The sequence below is a fragment of the Melanaphis sacchari genome, unplaced genomic scaffold, assembly GCF_002803265.2.
Source record: "Melanaphis sacchari strain LSU unplaced genomic scaffold, SCAv2.0 Contig44_pilon_pilon, whole genome shotgun sequence".
In the NCBI taxonomy this organism is placed as follows: Eukaryota; Metazoa; Arthropoda; class Insecta; order Hemiptera; family Aphididae; genus Melanaphis; species Melanaphis sacchari.
The window spans coordinates 1290948-1311265 of NW_020271295.1; the positions used below are offsets into that span (position 1 = coordinate 1290948).

General features: G+C 25.1%; 1 protein-coding gene across 1 annotated transcript in view; it reads right to left on the reverse strand.

Annotated features, from left to right (window-relative positions):
* Positions 1-615: 615 nt before the first annotated feature.
* The window catches only part of LOC112597916 (putative mediator of RNA polymerase II transcription subunit 26), an 85542-nt gene continuing 65839 nt past the window's right edge, over positions 616-20318 (reverse strand). Inside the window, exons 6-7 of the mRNA XM_025344151.1 lie at positions 1985-2177; positions 616-1403 (exon numbers count right to left, since the gene is read on the reverse strand). Coding sequence (XP_025199936.1) covers positions 1138-1403; positions 1985-2177 — 459 coding nt within the window. The 3' untranslated portion in view covers positions 616-1137. The remainder of the gene's footprint in view (positions 1404-1984; positions 2178-20318) is intronic.

Below are 20318 nucleotides of genomic sequence, written 5' to 3' on the forward strand. Positions count from 1 at the left end.
ATGTAAGTAATTTGTATTAAACTGAAAAACTTCAAAAATAAAAATATACATATCATAGGTATGTATAATAAAATATTTCATGTAACAATACATTTAAATTGTATAAGTAGAAATGTAGAATATTATTTAACACACAATAATAATACGCGTTACAATTATATGGATAAGTATATAGAAATACTTTCTTTCTTGTTTTATTTATTTCCTTAATTAATCGAATAACAAAATTATACTTAGACTCTTAATAAAAATATCTAATAAATATTTGACTTCAGAAACTAAACCAAATAATAGGCGAGTTATTACAAAGATGATACAAATTAAATACTATATAATGATAGATTTTGCTCCTTTATTGTATATTACTATACGTATATGTATCTGAAAACTACAATAATAAAATAACATATTTATAAAATAATATTCGACCAACACTGTGTTAATTTTAGGAAGAATAAATTTGCTTAATTTTAACAATTATTGTTGTTTGTATAATATTTTTATAATTTATATCAAACGTAATAATATGATTGAATAATTATTTAAATGACATAATGCATATATTATATATATATATAAATATATATTTATAACAATATTATATTATTATCTGGTAAATGATCGATGGAGACTAGAATTGAAATGTTTATGTGTATAATATTATATCACAGGAAAAAATAGAACAGTCAATAAAGAAGGGCGGAGGATTAGTCCCCCCGGCCTTGATAAGATAACAAGGTCCTGGAAGCGTTTTAAAAACATTCGCGTTTTTGTTTCAGTAAGATCGCGAAATTACAAAAATAGTATATCTAGGAATATACCGAAAAAAGTGATAAATGTTTTTACAGCAACAGCCCTTTTGCCAGTCACTTAAAAATAGACCGACGCCCTGTATAAAGTCGGCTTAAATCATCAATCGATAGGCATTTTTTACAAATATCACATGGTTACTAAACCGTATAGTGCCTCACCCACTCCATCCCTGTAAAGAAGTAAGTACAAAGTAAGTCAGGATTGTTTCAGGCGCGTTTATACACAAATAGTTATCATATATATAGTATACGAGAATTTGTAAATTTAAAATAGGAATACAGAAAACTTTGAGTTATTAGTGATATAGTTATTATTCGATTTGATTTAGAGTACGTGAAGGTTTCCGCAAGACTTCGATTTGGAATCGAGTAAACACATTTTCTGCAATATTTCCTTAGCGATATGTAATGATAGTGAAGTTTTCGATCCGTGTATAGCCGTTTTCCGTTGATTCAATTTCTTTTTATCTCTGGTCTCGCGCAGACGGATTTGTTTCAACACACCGACTAACAACTCGTCTACGTTATGTTGAATACCGCTAGAAGTTTCAATAAATTTACATTCCCGTGAGCATGCTAATTGTTTTCCCTCTGAAACGAAAGTATTCATTCATAGTTATTTAATATTTTTAAATTTATTTTGAATTATTCACAAGAATAGAACAATTATTTATTTTTTATTTATATATTATATGATTTTAATACGGACAAAAACAGTTAATGGAGTTCCGGTAGGTATTGATTTTTAAAAAAATCGTGAATTTATTAGAACAGATATTGTGCATTTGTGTCATTCGTAAAGTATCATCAAATGTTAAATAAATTTTTTGCTTTGTTAATATTTATGCTGATAAATAAATACTAAATTGGTTGAGCTTCTAACATTATTTAAAGTAGGTAGGCTGCAATATAAAAACACAAAATATTTTTTTTATCTGTCTCTTATCATTTAAATAAAATTTTACACACCTACGTATAAAGTTGAGAATTTTTCATTCCCCGTCATACCATTAACCCTTATTAATTCTCAACCTTGTGAATAACATGGAAAATTATACTTGTAACCATATAATGTTATGAAACTTAGGGTATGAATTATTATGAAATAGAAAACCATTTCATCTGCAATCGTCAATATATCATCAAGTTTTAACTATTAAAATATTGTTTACCTTCGGTAGTAATACATCTTGCTCTCATTAAGTCTGCTTTGTTTCCAACCACAATGACTGTTTTCTCGCGAGTGTAATTCTCTTGCCAAAGATAGTTTAATATCTCTTCGGCTACTTTCAACGACCCTTTAGATACTACTGAGTAAACCACAATGCAAGCATGTGGTTCATATGTTGCGATTGAATTTTCTACCTGAAATAAACATTTCCATATTTAAATTATTACTGTAAATGCGTTTTGTAATTATATAATAATAATAATAATAATAATAATAATAATAGTTAACACTATCGAGGTTAATATTAAAGTTTATAATGAATGTTTTAAATATAAATCATATTATTCGACATTCAAATTATTTATGGAAATTAGAAAGTATGTACATTGTTGTAGTTTTCAGTATCCTATATTTTATGTATTTAAATTTTAAATATTTACACAATTACAAACAACTCACGTCTCGAAACAATGTAAAATGTATATAGAGTAGATGACGAGGAAATCAAGTAAGAAGCACAAATAATACTTTGATATAATAATTTCAAACAAATAAATATTTTAAAGACAAGTTTTTGAAAAATAATTTTATCCATAAAATTCAAATCAATGTAAAGTAAAATTAAAATTGAAAGTATCATTAATCATCGTTCATAATATCATTAGATATTTTTCTTGTAAGTTGTCAAATCATAAAATTTACTAAAATGTGCATTTATTTCTATGAATCATAAAATAATAAGGAAAATGTTTTATTAAAAATTATTTACTAAATTAATGAATACATTTTATTAGGGACGATAAGTGCAATAAACTGCAGATAAACATTTATTTATCTTATTTTCGAAGCATTGTTATAAAATGGAAAGTTATTATTAAATCGTAAAATATATTTTTATTAAAAAATCTCTCAAAATAAAACTAAACTTTATATATTAAATTCATCTATTTTAAAATTAATTTTGTTCTAATATTATTTCATTGTTTTTTACTGCATTTATATGGAAGTACTGCAACGTTACATTATTTTTAATAGGACTTTCTGGAGTTATTTCTATTATACTTTACGCATTAAATTATATTTAAAAAAATTTGAAATCACTTTATACTGCTTCAAAATGTTATACATAACGCGATGGAATAGCATTGAACAATTTTGCATAGAACCGATTTTTAAACTACAGAACTGTATTTAATGAATTTAAATGTTTTATTATCAAATCGTTAATTTAATGTAGGCACGTAATATAAATAATGGCAAATATATTGTTTTGTTTGGAAACTATGAGAAAATAATTTTTTTCAATAAAACGTATACATTAACAATTACTGAATTACGTATTTAAATAAGGTAAAAATGAAGACAAAAAAATGTCTTTCAGTCAATAAATATGTATTATTATCTAAAACCTTTATATAATGTCTAAATAAATAATATTTTAATTTATTTACTAACTAATGAAAAATAGAAAATTAAATGTAAATAATAAGATATTAGCAATAAAGATATAGGTTAGATACCTGACTTAATAGTTACACTTGTCTATAAAATAGACCTTATACCTATTCTAATTAATAGACTATATTATGGTAGTATATGGTGAGCCCTGTTTTGCGTTATTTAGAATAAAACATTTCATGTACTTGTATAAGAAATAATTTTATTAATGAATTATGTAATAATAATAAAACTATAATACATAAAAACTGTAAAAACTCGTTAGAAAACATATTTCATTTTATAATTTGTAAAATATGTTTTATTTATTTAGCTACACTATTCAAATAAAAGCAATTTATTGTTTGATGAAAAATGTTAATGAATTTGATTAAAAATAATTTTTTTTGTGCGTAATTATTTTGCTACTATTAATAAGAAATTATGCACCTGTCGTACTTACTACCGAACAAAGAACACGTAAATATATTATAAAGTGACAGTAAGCTGTAATCACTTATTTAATAAATTGAATGCACCGGTTAAAAAAAAAATGAGATAAAAATAATAAATGTATATTAGCTACATCAATGCGAATCATACAAGTACTGTCGTATTGATAAGTAAAAAGTTAGTTCTAAACTAATACGTGTTAGATTTTCGGCAACTTTTGAAGCAGTTGAAGCATTGTGTGCTTCAGAGATAACTTTGTTTAAAAGCCATCTTAAGATACCTATTTCGAAATATTCGGATTACCGACGTATAATGTATAACATATGAAACATAACATTTTTATACATATTTCATCAAGTAATAGATCTAAATAATGTAGCTGACTAAAGTGCTAAACATATTATACGATTCACTTGTTTATAAATATATAAACACCTAACATTATCGTAAACATTACTTTAAAATGTATTAGTATAACTTAACTACTACCTAAATATAATATTAAATTTCATTACATATCATAACAAAATAATAATTCTTTATTTTATTTTAGTAAATTAGGTCTAAACAATTTTGGATCTATAAGTTTTTTTTTATTAATTAAATTTGATACAATGATATGTTTTGACATTACGTAGGTACACAACAATAAATACAATAATAACTATTTTAATTTTTTTAATAATCTATAGACAACTTATAGAAAATCATATTTAAGTATATTAGTATATTACACCATTGTTAATTTTTTTAGAGTTAAAATGTTAGTTGAACGATTACCACTTAAATTTGACTTTTGATCAGTACAATCTTTATCATGATTATCACAAAAAGGAGTTTCGATAAGACAAAACATTGTTTGATTTCATAATGACCTGTTAAATAAATTATATTTTGATGATTATTATAGCACGTATCCATCGGGTTTTATTCTATTAAGTTTCCAAAACCGGATTTAAATTTTTTTTCTTATTTGGTCAGCTTTACAATATATTAACCCTAACATTATGTGGTTCTGGTAAAATAGTACCACTTATTGTCACATTACTCGTGTAACAATCATGTTATTTTGCTTAAGTTTTCCAATAAATCTTGCGTTCTTAACGAAACACTGTAGATTTTAAATTCTAAATATATATATTGTACAATAGTTGTATAACTCTAATTTAACGCATGAAATAAAATAAATAACGAGATTTTTTTTTGGTTGGTAAATTTAGTATAGAACCAATGCTCTCAAAAATTAGAAAATAAATAATATACGAATATAACTAAAATCATATTTAAGAGATGATTATAAAATATATATATTTTTATGAACTTACTTTTAAAATAGTTATTTGCATTACAAGAACATTTGTATTGATATATTAAAATAACTTTATGTAATATAAAAAAAAAAAAAAAATCCATAGTAATTTTTGATATTAAATTTATTAAATGAATGTCAAATAATATTAATAATTAATTCATAAATGCCTAATGTTTATTCTAAGAAATGAATAAGAAAGAAAAAAGTCATTTTTCTACTTCATCAACCTTCATAAAAATTAAACTTTCGGTACTGGTGTAGTAAAAAAAAATATTTTATTAATTTAAGAACAAAGATAATGTATAATTTAGAATAGTTTTGAAACATAATGAAATAGAAAATTTGCGATAACAGATAGTTTTATAATGTATTTTTTAAATATTAATTTTAATGGATAAAAAGTTTTATGAGTAATTTCCAAATCAGCTTAAATTGGCTCGAATAGAACAAGAGTTAATAATATTTTTCAACTCTTTCACTTTATCTTCTGATTAAATCATTAATTCACTAAAACTTCTCTTCAAATCTCTATGGGATAACTAGAATTCTATATATAGTATAATATAGTGTTTCTAGATAATAAAGAAAATAATAACCTTTGTTAAAAATACAAGCTCAACGATATGGAAAAATAATATTAACCTTTTTCTGAACCTAACATCATAATGGTTTATTTAATTTCGCTGAAAAACTCGCTACATATATGCTATGAATTGTTATGCGTTCGCGGTTATTATGATAAACTTTATTCTATGCTATAAGTAGGGTCTAAATAATCTGATATCCATATACGAGAATGAAATATTGTGGGATTATTCAAATGATCAGATTATTGGAAATTATAAAAAAAAAATTTTAAATATAAAATTACAATCATAGGCACCAATATAATATTATTGTAATATACAAAAAGAACTAAAGAAGTAACTTTGCTATGAAGTAGGTACTGGTTATGTGTAACTTATTGTATTTAATAATATTTGTATTAAATTTAAATTTATGCATTCATGTATTTTTTGTATAAATAGAGTTACTGTAAAAATAATTCACAAAGAACCCCTTGTATTAAATTTTCAATCAAAGCTAGAAAATTTTAAAATTTCATAAGTTCTTAACTAGTTACGTACAAAATAATTTAAATATTTTTACTTCAAAACATATCATGCCAGGCTCTACTCACATCTAAATCCCCTTAAAACTAGCCTATCCTCTTTTTCAATACCTAGTGATTTCCCGAGATGACTAAAAAGAAAATGGTGTAGAGATCTGCTAATTAATTTAAAAAAAAAAATAAATAAATAATCAACAGATAGTGTCATCACTGGATGGTTTTTTCCTTGATATTTTTTTTCATATTCTTCATTCTATAGCAAATATTCTTATTGTACCCTAAGACACAGATTGTATATAACGTGTAATAATAATAAAAAAAAATAATAAAAAAAAATTTTTATAAGTTCTACTTTAATCAAAGTGTTAACTCCAAATGCTTATGAACAGATCTTACAAGGTTGACATTGTGTTCCTAGTTATACTATTTAAAATGTATGTAATTATGAAAGAAATTTTTTTTTTTTATTTAGTCTTTGATATTTATTATACACTATTTTTTACTTTTTTTATTCAAGGAAAAATTTCATACAAAAACAAATAAAACTTCAAAACAAATTGAATATGTTACATTGTATTTCAATTTTAAATCAATACTCATTTTAAACAAATCATTAATTTATAACCGTTATAAGAATATAAGTACTTCACTAGATACTAAATAAGTACATCTGCACAATTTAACCAGTTTTCAATCTTTTAATTGAATTTCAAAATTATCGCAAATACATATAAAAATAAAAAATAAGTTAAATATATAGCATGTATTTTAAACTATACATCAATATATTTAATAAAATAATATTTTATGCTTTGGAATATTAAATTAAAAATATAACTCGCCATTTAACTACAAATGTAAAATTTGATAAATTGAAGTTAAACGGGGAGAGTAAACCGGTGTGCTGTACAGTAGGTGTCGAGTGTACTTCGTTACTGAGTGTGTCACTGTAATAGTGTAAAACTGTAATGTATGTAATAAATTTGAGTTGAACGATAAATCATTGCATACAAAAAACGATTCCGAGCGAAGACGGTCTAATTTATGTTGCTATTATAGTAATAATTTATTTTACAATTTGTAATACTATGGGTTGAATTAATTTTTTCAAAAAATATTACTTCGTATATTAATAATATTTAATTTGTTTATTATTATAAGTGAATATCTATATGATATATTATATTATTGTAATTCTATTTTTAAGTCAATACTAACTTACCGTAGAACAGTGTGAAAAGGTTCGAGGTATAAATAGATAATAGTTCGAGGTTAGATTAAAAAACTGTATAAAGAATATTTTTTTAAATTAAAATATATCAGTATAATATTAAGAAATAACAAATCGATTTGTAGACATAAACTTAACTAGTGGGTGTAGATACTATCTAATATATTACAATTTATATATTGTAAACATAAATATTAATAATACCATTAAAATATATCAAAATATTATAAATTTATAAAATAAAGATTAAAGTAATCAATAAATAATATTTATAACTTACAAATATAACTGAATGAAATAAATTAATCAAATACTTTATTTAAATATATAATATATATATCTAATACAAAGATTTACCTAATATTATTAATAAATTATTATTACTATATCAATTACTTTCTTTTAGAAAACATACTAATTTACGATTAAAATACGATTAATTTTTATGATTTTAATCTCAGAAAGCTTAATACTGTGGTAGTTTTGTGTTACCGATTGCAAGTTGTTAATTGTTAATCTGAGAAATAATTGACCAATTTCAATGAAAATTATGTCAATACATTCCTTGAGACTCGAAAGTCGTTTTTAACTTCTTCCTGCAACCCGTATATGCTGTTAAAAGATTTCTTACCCATGAATTTAATTTTGGCTCACGAAAATCGAATCCTTTTATTTTGATTGTATGCAATTATTTTCATTGGTTATAGATTATATTATTATCATAACGTGGCTTATTTTTTAATTTATTCTATGCAATGGGAACTGTTATGTACATAATTCGTTTCACGTTTAGATGTTTACACTTGAAAAAATTAATCTTGAATACCAATGGCTCGAAACTTTTTTATCGGAGTTAAATACTTAAACAGATTTTATAAACGTTATCGTTAATGGCATTTACAATATTTTTATTTCGGGATTCGAATATTTAGTAGGTAGCGTGTTGTACCATATACAGCTACTAAATGTATATTTTAAAACTCCTCCCTTCAATTATGATATTCGTTTGTTTGATTGTGTAAAAATAATTTTATCTATTTAAGAAAAATGTTTTATATGCATTGAATAAAATTTGAAGCAAAGTAAAAAATATCCTTGATTTCATTAGTTGTGAGTTTATACCTATTATTTATTCTCGTTTTTTCTTAAGAAAATAAATCTTTATTATAAATCTGCTTGAAATATTTTATTGATAAAATTCATAATTTATTATAAAATGTTATCATATTTTAGATTAACCAATATATGAAATAATATATTCTATTTTTAATTTTTTTTTAAACACTCACTACTTAAAAAAAAATTGAATTCTGATTTGTACCTATTAATGTATCATTGATTTTGTTTTATGGTCACCTATAAGTTTGGGTTGAATTATTTTTTTTAAATATATGAATGAAGTTAAATTTTTTAGGCTATTTTATATGACGCTTCAAAGTGATATAAAATAAATATTAAATTACTTGAATTCGTCACTTGGGATTAAATAAATTATATTATTACCGTATTTAATAAATATTGAAAGTTATTAATCGATTTATCATTTGTAAACTACACATGTAGCAAGATATAGCTAAAAGATCAATCATCAGTGAAGAAGTTGTTGTTTTATTAAAATTTTTTTCGAAAGTAATAAATTTACAAACTAAATTAAAATATAATTATACACAAACCTACGTAAGACGTAAGTATCCTGTTCCTCTTTAAAAAAATTTTCGAGCACGAAAAAAACGAAATTATTTAATTTATAAGTTTTAAATTAAGTAATGCAAGTTCTTTTAAAAATTTATGTATTATTAAAATTACTACACATAAATATGAAAATCAAAGTTTTGACTGTTATTACTTTTTTTTATAATTTAATAATTAGATTGATGGTATTTTTTTATAATTAATATTTAAATTAATCTAGCTTATAATAAATTAATAAATTATATAATATTAAATATTCTATTGAAACTCATATTTTATCAAACGATAATCATGACTCAACTTACAGCAGAAAATTTATTGACTAACTATAATAAATGATTAGAAAAAAAAAAAAAAAAAAGTATGTGTAAATATTGTAAAAATGCAATATAAATAAAATTATATACTTGTTTTTTTTTTTTTTTTTTTTTTTTTTTTATTTAGAAATACTCCTCAACTGCCAGGGTTATTGGCGTTTAAGATATACATGTTACAGTTTAATTATAATTTACTTAATTATATACTTGTATTTTCGTTAATCTACTAAAAAAATATAAAAATAATAAAATAACAATTATAAACTGTAATAAAAATTGACAAACTAATTTAATTACTTTTAAACAATGGATTTGGTTAAAATTTCTTACAGATTATTTATCTAATAATATCCACTTTGACAACAATGCAAGTATAATAATTAATTTACAAAACGCATTCCCTAGAGTAATTAGTAATTAAATTTTCATGAATACCGGTTAGTTTATCGATTACTTATGATAATTGCGTGTATTTAACTTTAAACACAAATTATGATCTATTCAACGGAATTAATTGCCTTGTATATTTGTCCGAAAAATTTATATAAAAAAAACCTATCTAAAACTATATCCAATTATAATAACTATTTTATTATTTATAACCAATAAAAATCCTATACAGACTAATATTCGTTTTTCGTGAGCCAACAAATACATTTGTAGAGTTGGCCTATTAACTTTCCCGTAATGACTAAAAATCTCTACTAATATTTTGTGAGTTAATTCTGAGTATTTCCGTGTTTACTTATAGAATTTTCGAATTAGTCGTTAATGAATTATAGACAAAATAAAAATGATTGGGTCTACTTCGCGTAGCCCATCCGCGTCAATCTAAAATTTCGAAATAAATACAAAAATATGTGTTGAGGTTTTCAAGTTAATTTCAAAATTAGCAAAGCCACCCATTCCCCACAAATTTATTTTTCGTTAGCGAAGTTGTCTTACCCATGTTATCATTCGATCTACTACATATTGGTGACGTGAAACTCAATGAAATTAAGATGTTATGACGTGTAAGGACATATCCAGAGGAAGGGTCTATGGGGTCCGACCCCCTCTCCCTCCGAAATATAATCTATAATATTTTCTTTTATACTTTTATGTATCGAAAAAATTACTCTCATACAAACCAAACTACATAATAACCGCTTGTTTGCGTAGATAAGAATTTACACAATATTAATACCTACATACCTAATGTATAAGATAAATTTATAATATAATAATCATGATTGTCCTTTATCAAATAACTAGATAAAAGTAATACAACCGAATTTGAATGTTCGTTTTCTACTTTAAAAAAAAAATAAAAAAAAATACTTCGAAATCAAATTGGAAATGACCGTTTATTAGGACTGACTCTATTATTCATTCAATAGAAAATATCAGTTTCGCCAAAAATATAATGGCAAAAACCAAAACAAAATTATTATTAATATAACTTGTACCTACATTTTTTATTATTTTATTTATTATTATTTATTAAGCAATAATAATTACTTTTGAATTTTGATACTACAATAATTTGATTTTAACTTCAATAATAAAAATTTTTAAAAATACCTATTCATTTTTTTTTAACTTGACCCTCTCCGAAACAAAATCCTGGTTACGTCCCTGATGTCGTGTTATAAATACTTCTCTATACAACTATTGCACTAATTTTGTCCGAGCTCAAAAAAAGACGATATTATTAATATATGAATTTCTTTTTCAATTTAATGGATATAAACCCTTACAAAGTATTACGAAGTTTATTGTACAAAATTAACTCAATTGTATTACTACGATGAAGAATATAAATAAAAATTTTGATTGTCACTATTTTTTTCATAAAAGAGTTGGTACTCGTACTTACTGTATATAGTAATTATCACTTAATACAAATCGTTAAAAAAAAAAAAAAAAAATAATAAATATTTACAATATAGTTTAGTATATGACTGACAATGAGTTTAATCATTAAAGTTTTATATTATGATGTTTAATAGTACCTATCTCTTATTAATATTATTCAAATATTTCATGTTTCAACATGATGATTAAAATAAAAGGATTTAAGTCGAATCGTATTAAGTATAGGTTTAAATGATTAACATTGGAATATTAATTATTATTGATTTAAAATAAGTACTTATTATACCTAAATTTAATTTTACTATAAAGTTTAAAGACAACACATTTGTATAAACAATTTTAAACATGAAACTGCTTTTTTTCTACTAAAAAATAAACATAAAATATGTTATATTTATTCTAATGATGTGCTTACAGAAAATACTCATTCCAGAGCACTAAGGGATTTTATGATTTCTATATAATATGATATGAAAAAAACACGATAACACTTTTTTATGTTTTAAAAATATATCGTATTATAATGAATGGAATAAAAAAAAAAAATTGATGTAAAATGTATAAAAAAATATTGTCTCCAATATTGAATTTCTAAAATGATTTTTTGTCGTATTAATTATTTTTTTCGATAGCCGTTTAAATTACATTGTATACCTAATATAAACTGTAAAGTAAATTAATACGTTATTGTCACTTAAAAAAAGCAATGTATTTATATCTAGTATATCTAATTAATTTTGAATATAATCTTAATCTACAAAATATTATATCTTTAATGTCTAGACCTAAAACACTGATAGAGCCTCCTTAAAATTCCTGGCTAGTCGCGGACCTCCAGGGTTCCATTGAAGGATCAGATTTTAAGAATTGCTATTATAAAGTATTTTTTATTAATATTATTAACCTAATATGTAAGCATAATATTTATTCAACTACATATCTTATTGCTTTATGATTATGAATTGATAGGTACTATCATAACATCAAATGGATATTAGATAGTCTATAAATATTGTAGTTATATTATTTTTAATATTAAAAATAAATTGTACAATATCTATTCAAGTTGATCTTAAAGATCCATTTAATATTGATAAAACAATATTAAATAAATATTAGAAAATAAATATTGTAGTCATGTTTTTCAATATTAAAAATCATTGTACAATATTGTAAATTCAATATTAAATGAACATTTTTGCCCGGCCAAATAAAGTTGTTGGGATATTGTATAAACATTAAAAAATCTACATGCGATTCACATTCAATATTTATACAATCTGTAGATTGTATAATTAATATTTATTCAATCTTAAGGCAATGTTCTTTTGCTGTCTGGGAAGTCTTTAATCGTTTATTTTCCAAAAAATAAAAAAAAAATAAATTGCTTTTTGAAAAGTAACTGTTGTGAAATAATTATCCCTGAAAACCTCATAATTCACATGCCAATCTCACCTTTAATTTATTCTTTATGTTTATTTAAACTTATATTTACCTAATATAAATATATAATAAACATTAATAGATCATTGTTTCAATTATTCACTGAAATATCTATACACACTACAGTTAAGTATAGAAATATTCTGAAATTTTAACTTAGTATAAATATTTCAAAATTACATGGGTATAAAGTACTTACTAACTTTAGACCTTAGTGTTGTTATACACTTGTAATAAATTTATCTAAACGAAATTCTAAATCTCAGTAGACAATTTATTCTTTAAATTTCAAAATTTGAAGTGAAAACATTAACATTAATATAAACATTTTATCATATTATGGTTTTACTATTAACATCCATCAAAATCAAGTTGAATAATGGACTATGCGCCTATAGTCAGATTGCGATTTACAGAATACCCATTAAACAAGCAACACAACATACCTAAAAGTCATAGATTAAGTATGTATAGTTTTTAATATATGTTGGAAATTACGCAAAATGAAATGCACTAAACGTTTTATCAACAAATATTAATGCATGTTAATATATTAAATTAATTAAATTAATTCAAAGTTAATTTTTACCAAAAAAAGTTTTGTATGATTAAGTTTTGATAGTAATTTTAAGCTTTTATCGAATCTATGAGTATCCTATTAAAGTATAATACTAGAAGACTTTTTTAAACAATAAATACTTATTAATTATCTTAAAAATTATTAACATTTTTACAAATATTTTACTGAACATTTCATTCTACAATGTTAAAATTTTAAAAAGTAGTTAATTAGTTAACTTATACATTTATATTAAAATTATTTTTTTAAATTTTAATGAGCAGAGTAAAGTAAACTAGCATTTTGTGAATAACCCACTATATAACTCCTATAACTCCATCACTCCACTTTTTTGAACTTTAAATACTTATAACTTTATAAGGTTTATAAATAATAAATTTATTAAGACTTGTTAACTCGTTCAAAATTTGATTTTAGATAATTAACTGAAGAATGAATATATTGATTTTACAAAAAAGGTGTTTTATTCTTAAACTTAGTATTTTTTTTTTTTTTTTTTATGCGTATTTAAAGACACTTTATAGTACTAAAAATGTTCCAATCTCCAATCTTGATGTAATTTCTGGTAGAAAATTGGAACTCGTACAAAAAAAAGTAGTATTTTGATCCGCTATAGTCTATCTTACTTGATGAAAAAGTGTACTCGTCGCTTACAACTTACAATAGTTACAATACATAAGACCGATTCGCGTCTTCCCTAGTATTTATATATTGATATTATTATGAAAATCCTTGATTTTGAAATATAAAATTATGCTAAAAAAAAAAAAAATTAAAAATTAAAATAGAAAAAATATTATATTTTTCTCAATGTGATGTGATTTCATAATTTTTCTACAATAAATATGTAAAAAACAATATTTTTAGAAAAGTTAATTTTTTTTGAAACAATGATTGTACCTGTTGTCTGTTAAATCTTATAAGTATCATCTAGTATAAATATTGGCTTTTACTTTCTATTTAAATCCATGATAAAATATTACACATTTGATTTTTAAAAAGTGTCATCAAATTCTCGTCGCCATTTAACGGGCTTTTAAGTTTTATTTCAACCCTTTCCATGCTTATTATTATCATTTAATTTCACTAGAAATATATGTACCTAAGCCTTATTTAATTTTATTATTTATATGTTATAATATTTTAATGTCGCATAAATCAAAATAATACGATGTTGGCGTACATATAATTGAACACACACAGTTAATACACTTGCTTACAATAAATAAATTCATAAATAAATGTACGATTGCTAAAAATAAATTTGTATTGTACCTATAATTTTCTTTTCAAACGATATTTTATCGTCGCAGATATTATTAATAATAATATATAATATTATTTTCACGTTTCACCGTCGTAACGATCGAATTAGACTGATATGAGACTTATATTAGACGTCCCACATAACAGCTCAGTGGGCGCTATATCTCAGCGGACGCGGAATATTCGCTATAATTTTCGAAGCGTGTGCATTATACGCGTATAATATTATTGTTGTACAATCGGGACTGCAGCGTAGTCATGTAAACATAACTGTGTACAGCTCGATCGCAACGTTAATAATAGGACGGGACATGTGAACACTCGATAACATCAATAATAACAGGGGCGAAAAATTTCGCGTGCAGCAGAAAACTAGCTTTTTCGAGATAACGAAAACCATCGCTCCTGCGGTCAATGGGATAGTTATATAAAAATATAATAATTATTATTATTATTATTCTAATATTATATAATTATGCACGTGGTATAATAAATAATAAATATTAAGTAAATATAAATATTTTAACTTGTGATACGATGCGTGTAACTGTGTAAGTGTATATAAATTATTAATATCATATTTATATGCCTACCAACCTACCTATCTGTAAAAAATATCATTCATTTTTTTTTTTTTTTTTTTAAGAGGAGAGGCTGTCGAGTGGTGTGTGACAATTACAATAGTATCTGCATCCTCCATAAAAAAAAAAACTTCAGAAAACCATGACATGACGTCATGACGGCTAAATAACATTAATAACATTAATGCACGATTGACGTTTTTACATTTAAATACTGAAAATGTTTTTGTGATGATTGAATTAATCTTATTTTGTCTAGCTAAAATTGTATAAAATATACATTTACTTGAAATTGTGGAAAACATAAAAGTTTATCGGTTGAACTTTGAATTACGTTCAATCGTTAAAATTTACACTTTCTTTACAAACCTAGCACGTAAGTACTATAAATAGAAGTTCGTTTATTTGTCGTCATTAAATAAACTGTAAAAATTATCGTATATTAGAATTTAGAAGCTACAATAAACAGCAGTGGTCAGTGACCGTTAGCTCGTCATCGTTATCATTATCGGTAAAATTATCGCACTAAAAGATATTATTAAAATAAATGGTTTCATGCCCTGACACCACTGATGCACTTTGGAAACCAGCAGTCTTTAACAATATTATAGCAACGCGCTCTAAATATTTTAAGAACTCAATAATTATCAATAATAAATTTCTTTAATGTATTTTAATAATATCATACTTTGTAATTTAAATCTATATTATATTATAAATAGTATTATTGACATACTATGAACAATTTTGTTTCGTCAATGAAAATACTTGTCAAATTAAATAACTATATTGACAACTTATCTATTGGACGATTGGAGACTACAGTATTTATTAAAAAAACAGTTAAAACAGCATTTCGATAGCAATTTATATTAATGAGTATGCAATTTTACCTAAAAAAAATGTGATTTATCTTACTCTTATTTATCTAACATTTTTCTATTTTGCATTATCTTAGTGGGTAAAAAGTATTGAATTAGAATTAAAAAAATAATAAGTTGAAATTACTTACACATATATTAAGTTAGGGTAACTTATTGTATTCCATTGTAAACATATAATGGTTATAATTAATTCTTCGACGCGCTTTTCGTTAAAAATCATTACTATAAGGCTACAAGGGGAACTATAATGGTATGAATACTACTGCAATACTTGTATAAATAAAGGCTCAAGAAAACCACCATCTTTTAAAATGAACAGAAAACGATGTTAAGCTCCAGTAAAGCGTGTAAAGTTATGTGGGATACTGAACTGCAGAATTATTAGAAGTCTACATTCACACACTTAGTCCTTAGATAATACAAAATATTATTGGAAGTCCTACTATATAAGCTCTTTAAAATCTTAAATGCCAATAGGTTCTATTCTACACGCGTATTTGACAATTTAAGCATGATCATTTACTAGAATCGACAATAATCACTTTTTACAAAATAGATAGCAAAAATTAAATACCAGTAATTCATCAAGTACGCTCACTCTCGTTTTTTCCTATACCTATCAGTAATAATTGTGTTCAAATTTTTATTTATGAAATTATAAAATAAACTAAAGAAAATATTTTAAATTATTGAAACTTTCTATAAAAGGTATTTAAAAAATATCCTGAATTGATACAAATTTCTGTTTACCAAATAAGAAGCCCCCTCCTTACTGTAAATTATTTAGTGTATATTGTTTTTGAAAATTTTGATTTAATTAATTCGAAAATTGAATGGGTAGTTTTTTTAGTTATTAAAATGCATGTATAGTAAGAATAATATTACAATAGTCCTTAAAATAGTTTTACGCAGAAATATTAAATCAATTTAACATAAGATTCAATATTCATTATACTTGAACCGTTTTTATAAATAATAAATGTCGATAAATTAATATTAATTATTAAAATCCCTAAAATTACCATAGCCTCCAAATGTTTCGAACTCACTATCATTGATCTATTATCCTTAGTACACAAAATTAAATAGCTCAAAAACTAAATAGGTATTCGTCCGAATTTTGATTTCAATACATCGAAATTATTATAAAAATTATACGCTTAATAATTTATAGTAGATGAAATGGGTTTTCTGATTTTACCTAAAAAAACAGATTTCTTTTATCTTAGCAGCCACTCTTTAGGTTAGGCGGTATAAAAAATACCAAAAAATAATGAAAATCCGGTCTTTAAGAATATTTAAAAATTACAAATATCAATTTTTGAACAGCTACATTATTGAAAAAAAAAAGTTATACTGCTTAATGAATCACCCTGTGGAATACGATAAATATTATTCCGTACGCGCTGTATAAAAATGTGTAAATATCATAATAGTCTTCGATCCAGGCACGCGCGTCCGCCGCGGTGTAGTATATTATGTAGGTACAAGAAGTATCAACCGTAGAAGAAAAGAATGTAATAACGACTTTTAACGTTCGTTTTTTGTTTTGTTTTGTGGACGATAATACGATGTCTATCGCCACTCCCTTCGTTAAACCACCGGTTGCCGGAGTAGTAGTAGTAGTAGCATCGCTAACGGCCAAGGAACATAGAATATTAATATTATTATATATTATTATATGGTAGGTGCCTACATGTTTACGGTCTCCCCTGCGCACATGCATCGACTAGCGTTTCCTTCCGACACTCATTACCCCCTCCGAACACCTCCCCACGACAAGCCCCGGTCGGGGGTCGCCAGAGCGTAACAAAAGGAACGCGGCAGCTGCCGATGCGCGTATATATTTTGTAACGACGTTATGTGTGTTGCCCGTTGGCCGATTGCTTTTTGCCGTTGTACTGTATAGGCGCAGTCGGCTAGGCGGCTGAGGCCGCGGAGGGGACGATATATATAATATTGCGTATACTCGCGCGCGCCACAAGTCTAACGGTCGATGGCGCGGGGATGAAAATTTACCACCCCCCAGTCGCCACTAACACCGGACCGAAATAAATATACATATATAATGTTAAGTTATACTGTACGACTGTATAAAGTCGGAAGGAAATCGTAAAGTCATAATAAATAATGTATCGCGAAGACGGAGATTTCATTTTTACCGTTGATTTAAAAATAAAACTCTTCGAGTGTTCTGCTTTGTGAGGGAAGAGTACGGACATTTTTTGACGTGCTTGTAGTAGGTACCTACATAAAAAAGTCTGTGGAATTATATTATAAGGTTCAATATACAGTATACCGTACGACATTTTTAATTGTGTACCTTATACTATATATTATTAGTCAGTGGTTAGTACCTACACACTGGCACACTGAACATCACCGTTTCGTTAGATAAATCTGCACAGTATTTTTTTTTAATGTTTATTTAAAATTTACAATCCATAAAGATTTATTTACAGTAAACATATTTTATATGGATAGTTAGATACGAATGATAAAAATGAACAAGTATAATAAATAGGCGAAGTTAAATTTTGATCGACGTACCAATATGTATACGATTTATGCGTTCCTGCGACAGTCTGCGGTAATCGACGAACAGCGACTATATACTTTCACGAAACAAGAAAAAACGATAATTAATGACTATAGCTAGGGACTTGTAGGAATTTGATTTTTTTCAATTATTATTCAAAACCTAGTTCATCACATTAAAGAAATTTGTTTCAAAGTACTAGAAGCTTAAAGCAATCATTTTTATTTTGCATATTTTGCATATCTGCTCTTTTTTTCGTTCTAAGTGCATATTTTGTTATATATTTTATATTTTAAGTGCATATTTTGTTATATATTTTGTTAAAAAAAAAAAATTAAAACAGCATGAGACCAAGAGAATAATATTTTATACGTATTTTACAATATTTAATATTAATTTTCTAGAAATTGAAAAAAAAAACGAATTAAATATAAATTATTAAATAATTTATCTACCGCGTATTTTCCTAATTATTTATGTGCCATATTAAACATAAATTTGGTCAATAAGGAAAACGCCAAGTCTGTTGGTATCGTATGTTTTCATCTATCGTTAATATTGTTAGTATAATATTCTAGACTAAGTAGGATTTTTTGTTATGAAAATTATATTAAAGATACCTTATTTAATAATTAATACATTTAAATTTTTGGTTTTTTAATGAAAAATAAATTATTTTTAAAAGCATATTTTAGTATTTTTGCATATATTATTTTTAGAACAAATATGATAATTTTTAAGGGCATTAATGCTTGCATATTTTGAAGTTTTTTTAGAGTACAAAGTCCTTAGCCATATTAATGACTATTACCGTAACACTTCATTACCGCTATTCTCCGGTATATCTGTAGCTTGCCCTGCAGTGTCTGAATATTTCGCCAACGCGGTCCCAAATCCCAATCACACACATGCCGTTTATTATTCGCGTAATATTATACTATTATTAGTTTCGACCTGCAGACGACAATATCGTGATTTAATTAGTTTTTCGCGAGGATCCCTCTCGTCCCAAACGTAAATGTATACAAATATTCGCTCAATGTATCGTGTATTATAATGCATATAATATTATGCTGCAGAAGTTCGACGAGAGCGAGCATCCTTATTGTACACGCGCACGTGACCATAAAACTATTAAGACATTAATTTCTCGAGGAGAATTTGTCGTATTAATCTACGAATTTTCAGTTCCACGCCGCGGTTTGGCCTATATTGTTATACATATAATAACGCACAATAATATCGTGTTATTTGCGAACCTATATTCACGAAGAAGACGCTTGCAAAAAAAAACCATTTTGACCGCCGCTCCGCCACTCGCGGTCAACTCGCTCGTTTTTTCGCGCCAATAACGATCGTTGCAAAAGGGTTTTTGCAACCATAATAATCCTTTTCAATTTACGGTCGTATTATATTAATATAATATTATTGTGTATGCGTCTCTACATAGGTCTACTGCGCCGCCCGCATATAACCGTAAACACAATACTCGTACGATACGCGTACAGTAAGAGTATACCTACCTATACACACACACATACACAAACACCCTCTTATGCACGACATATATATACAAATTTAGGTATAGATACACACACACACTCTCTTATAGGTGTAAGTACACACACACAC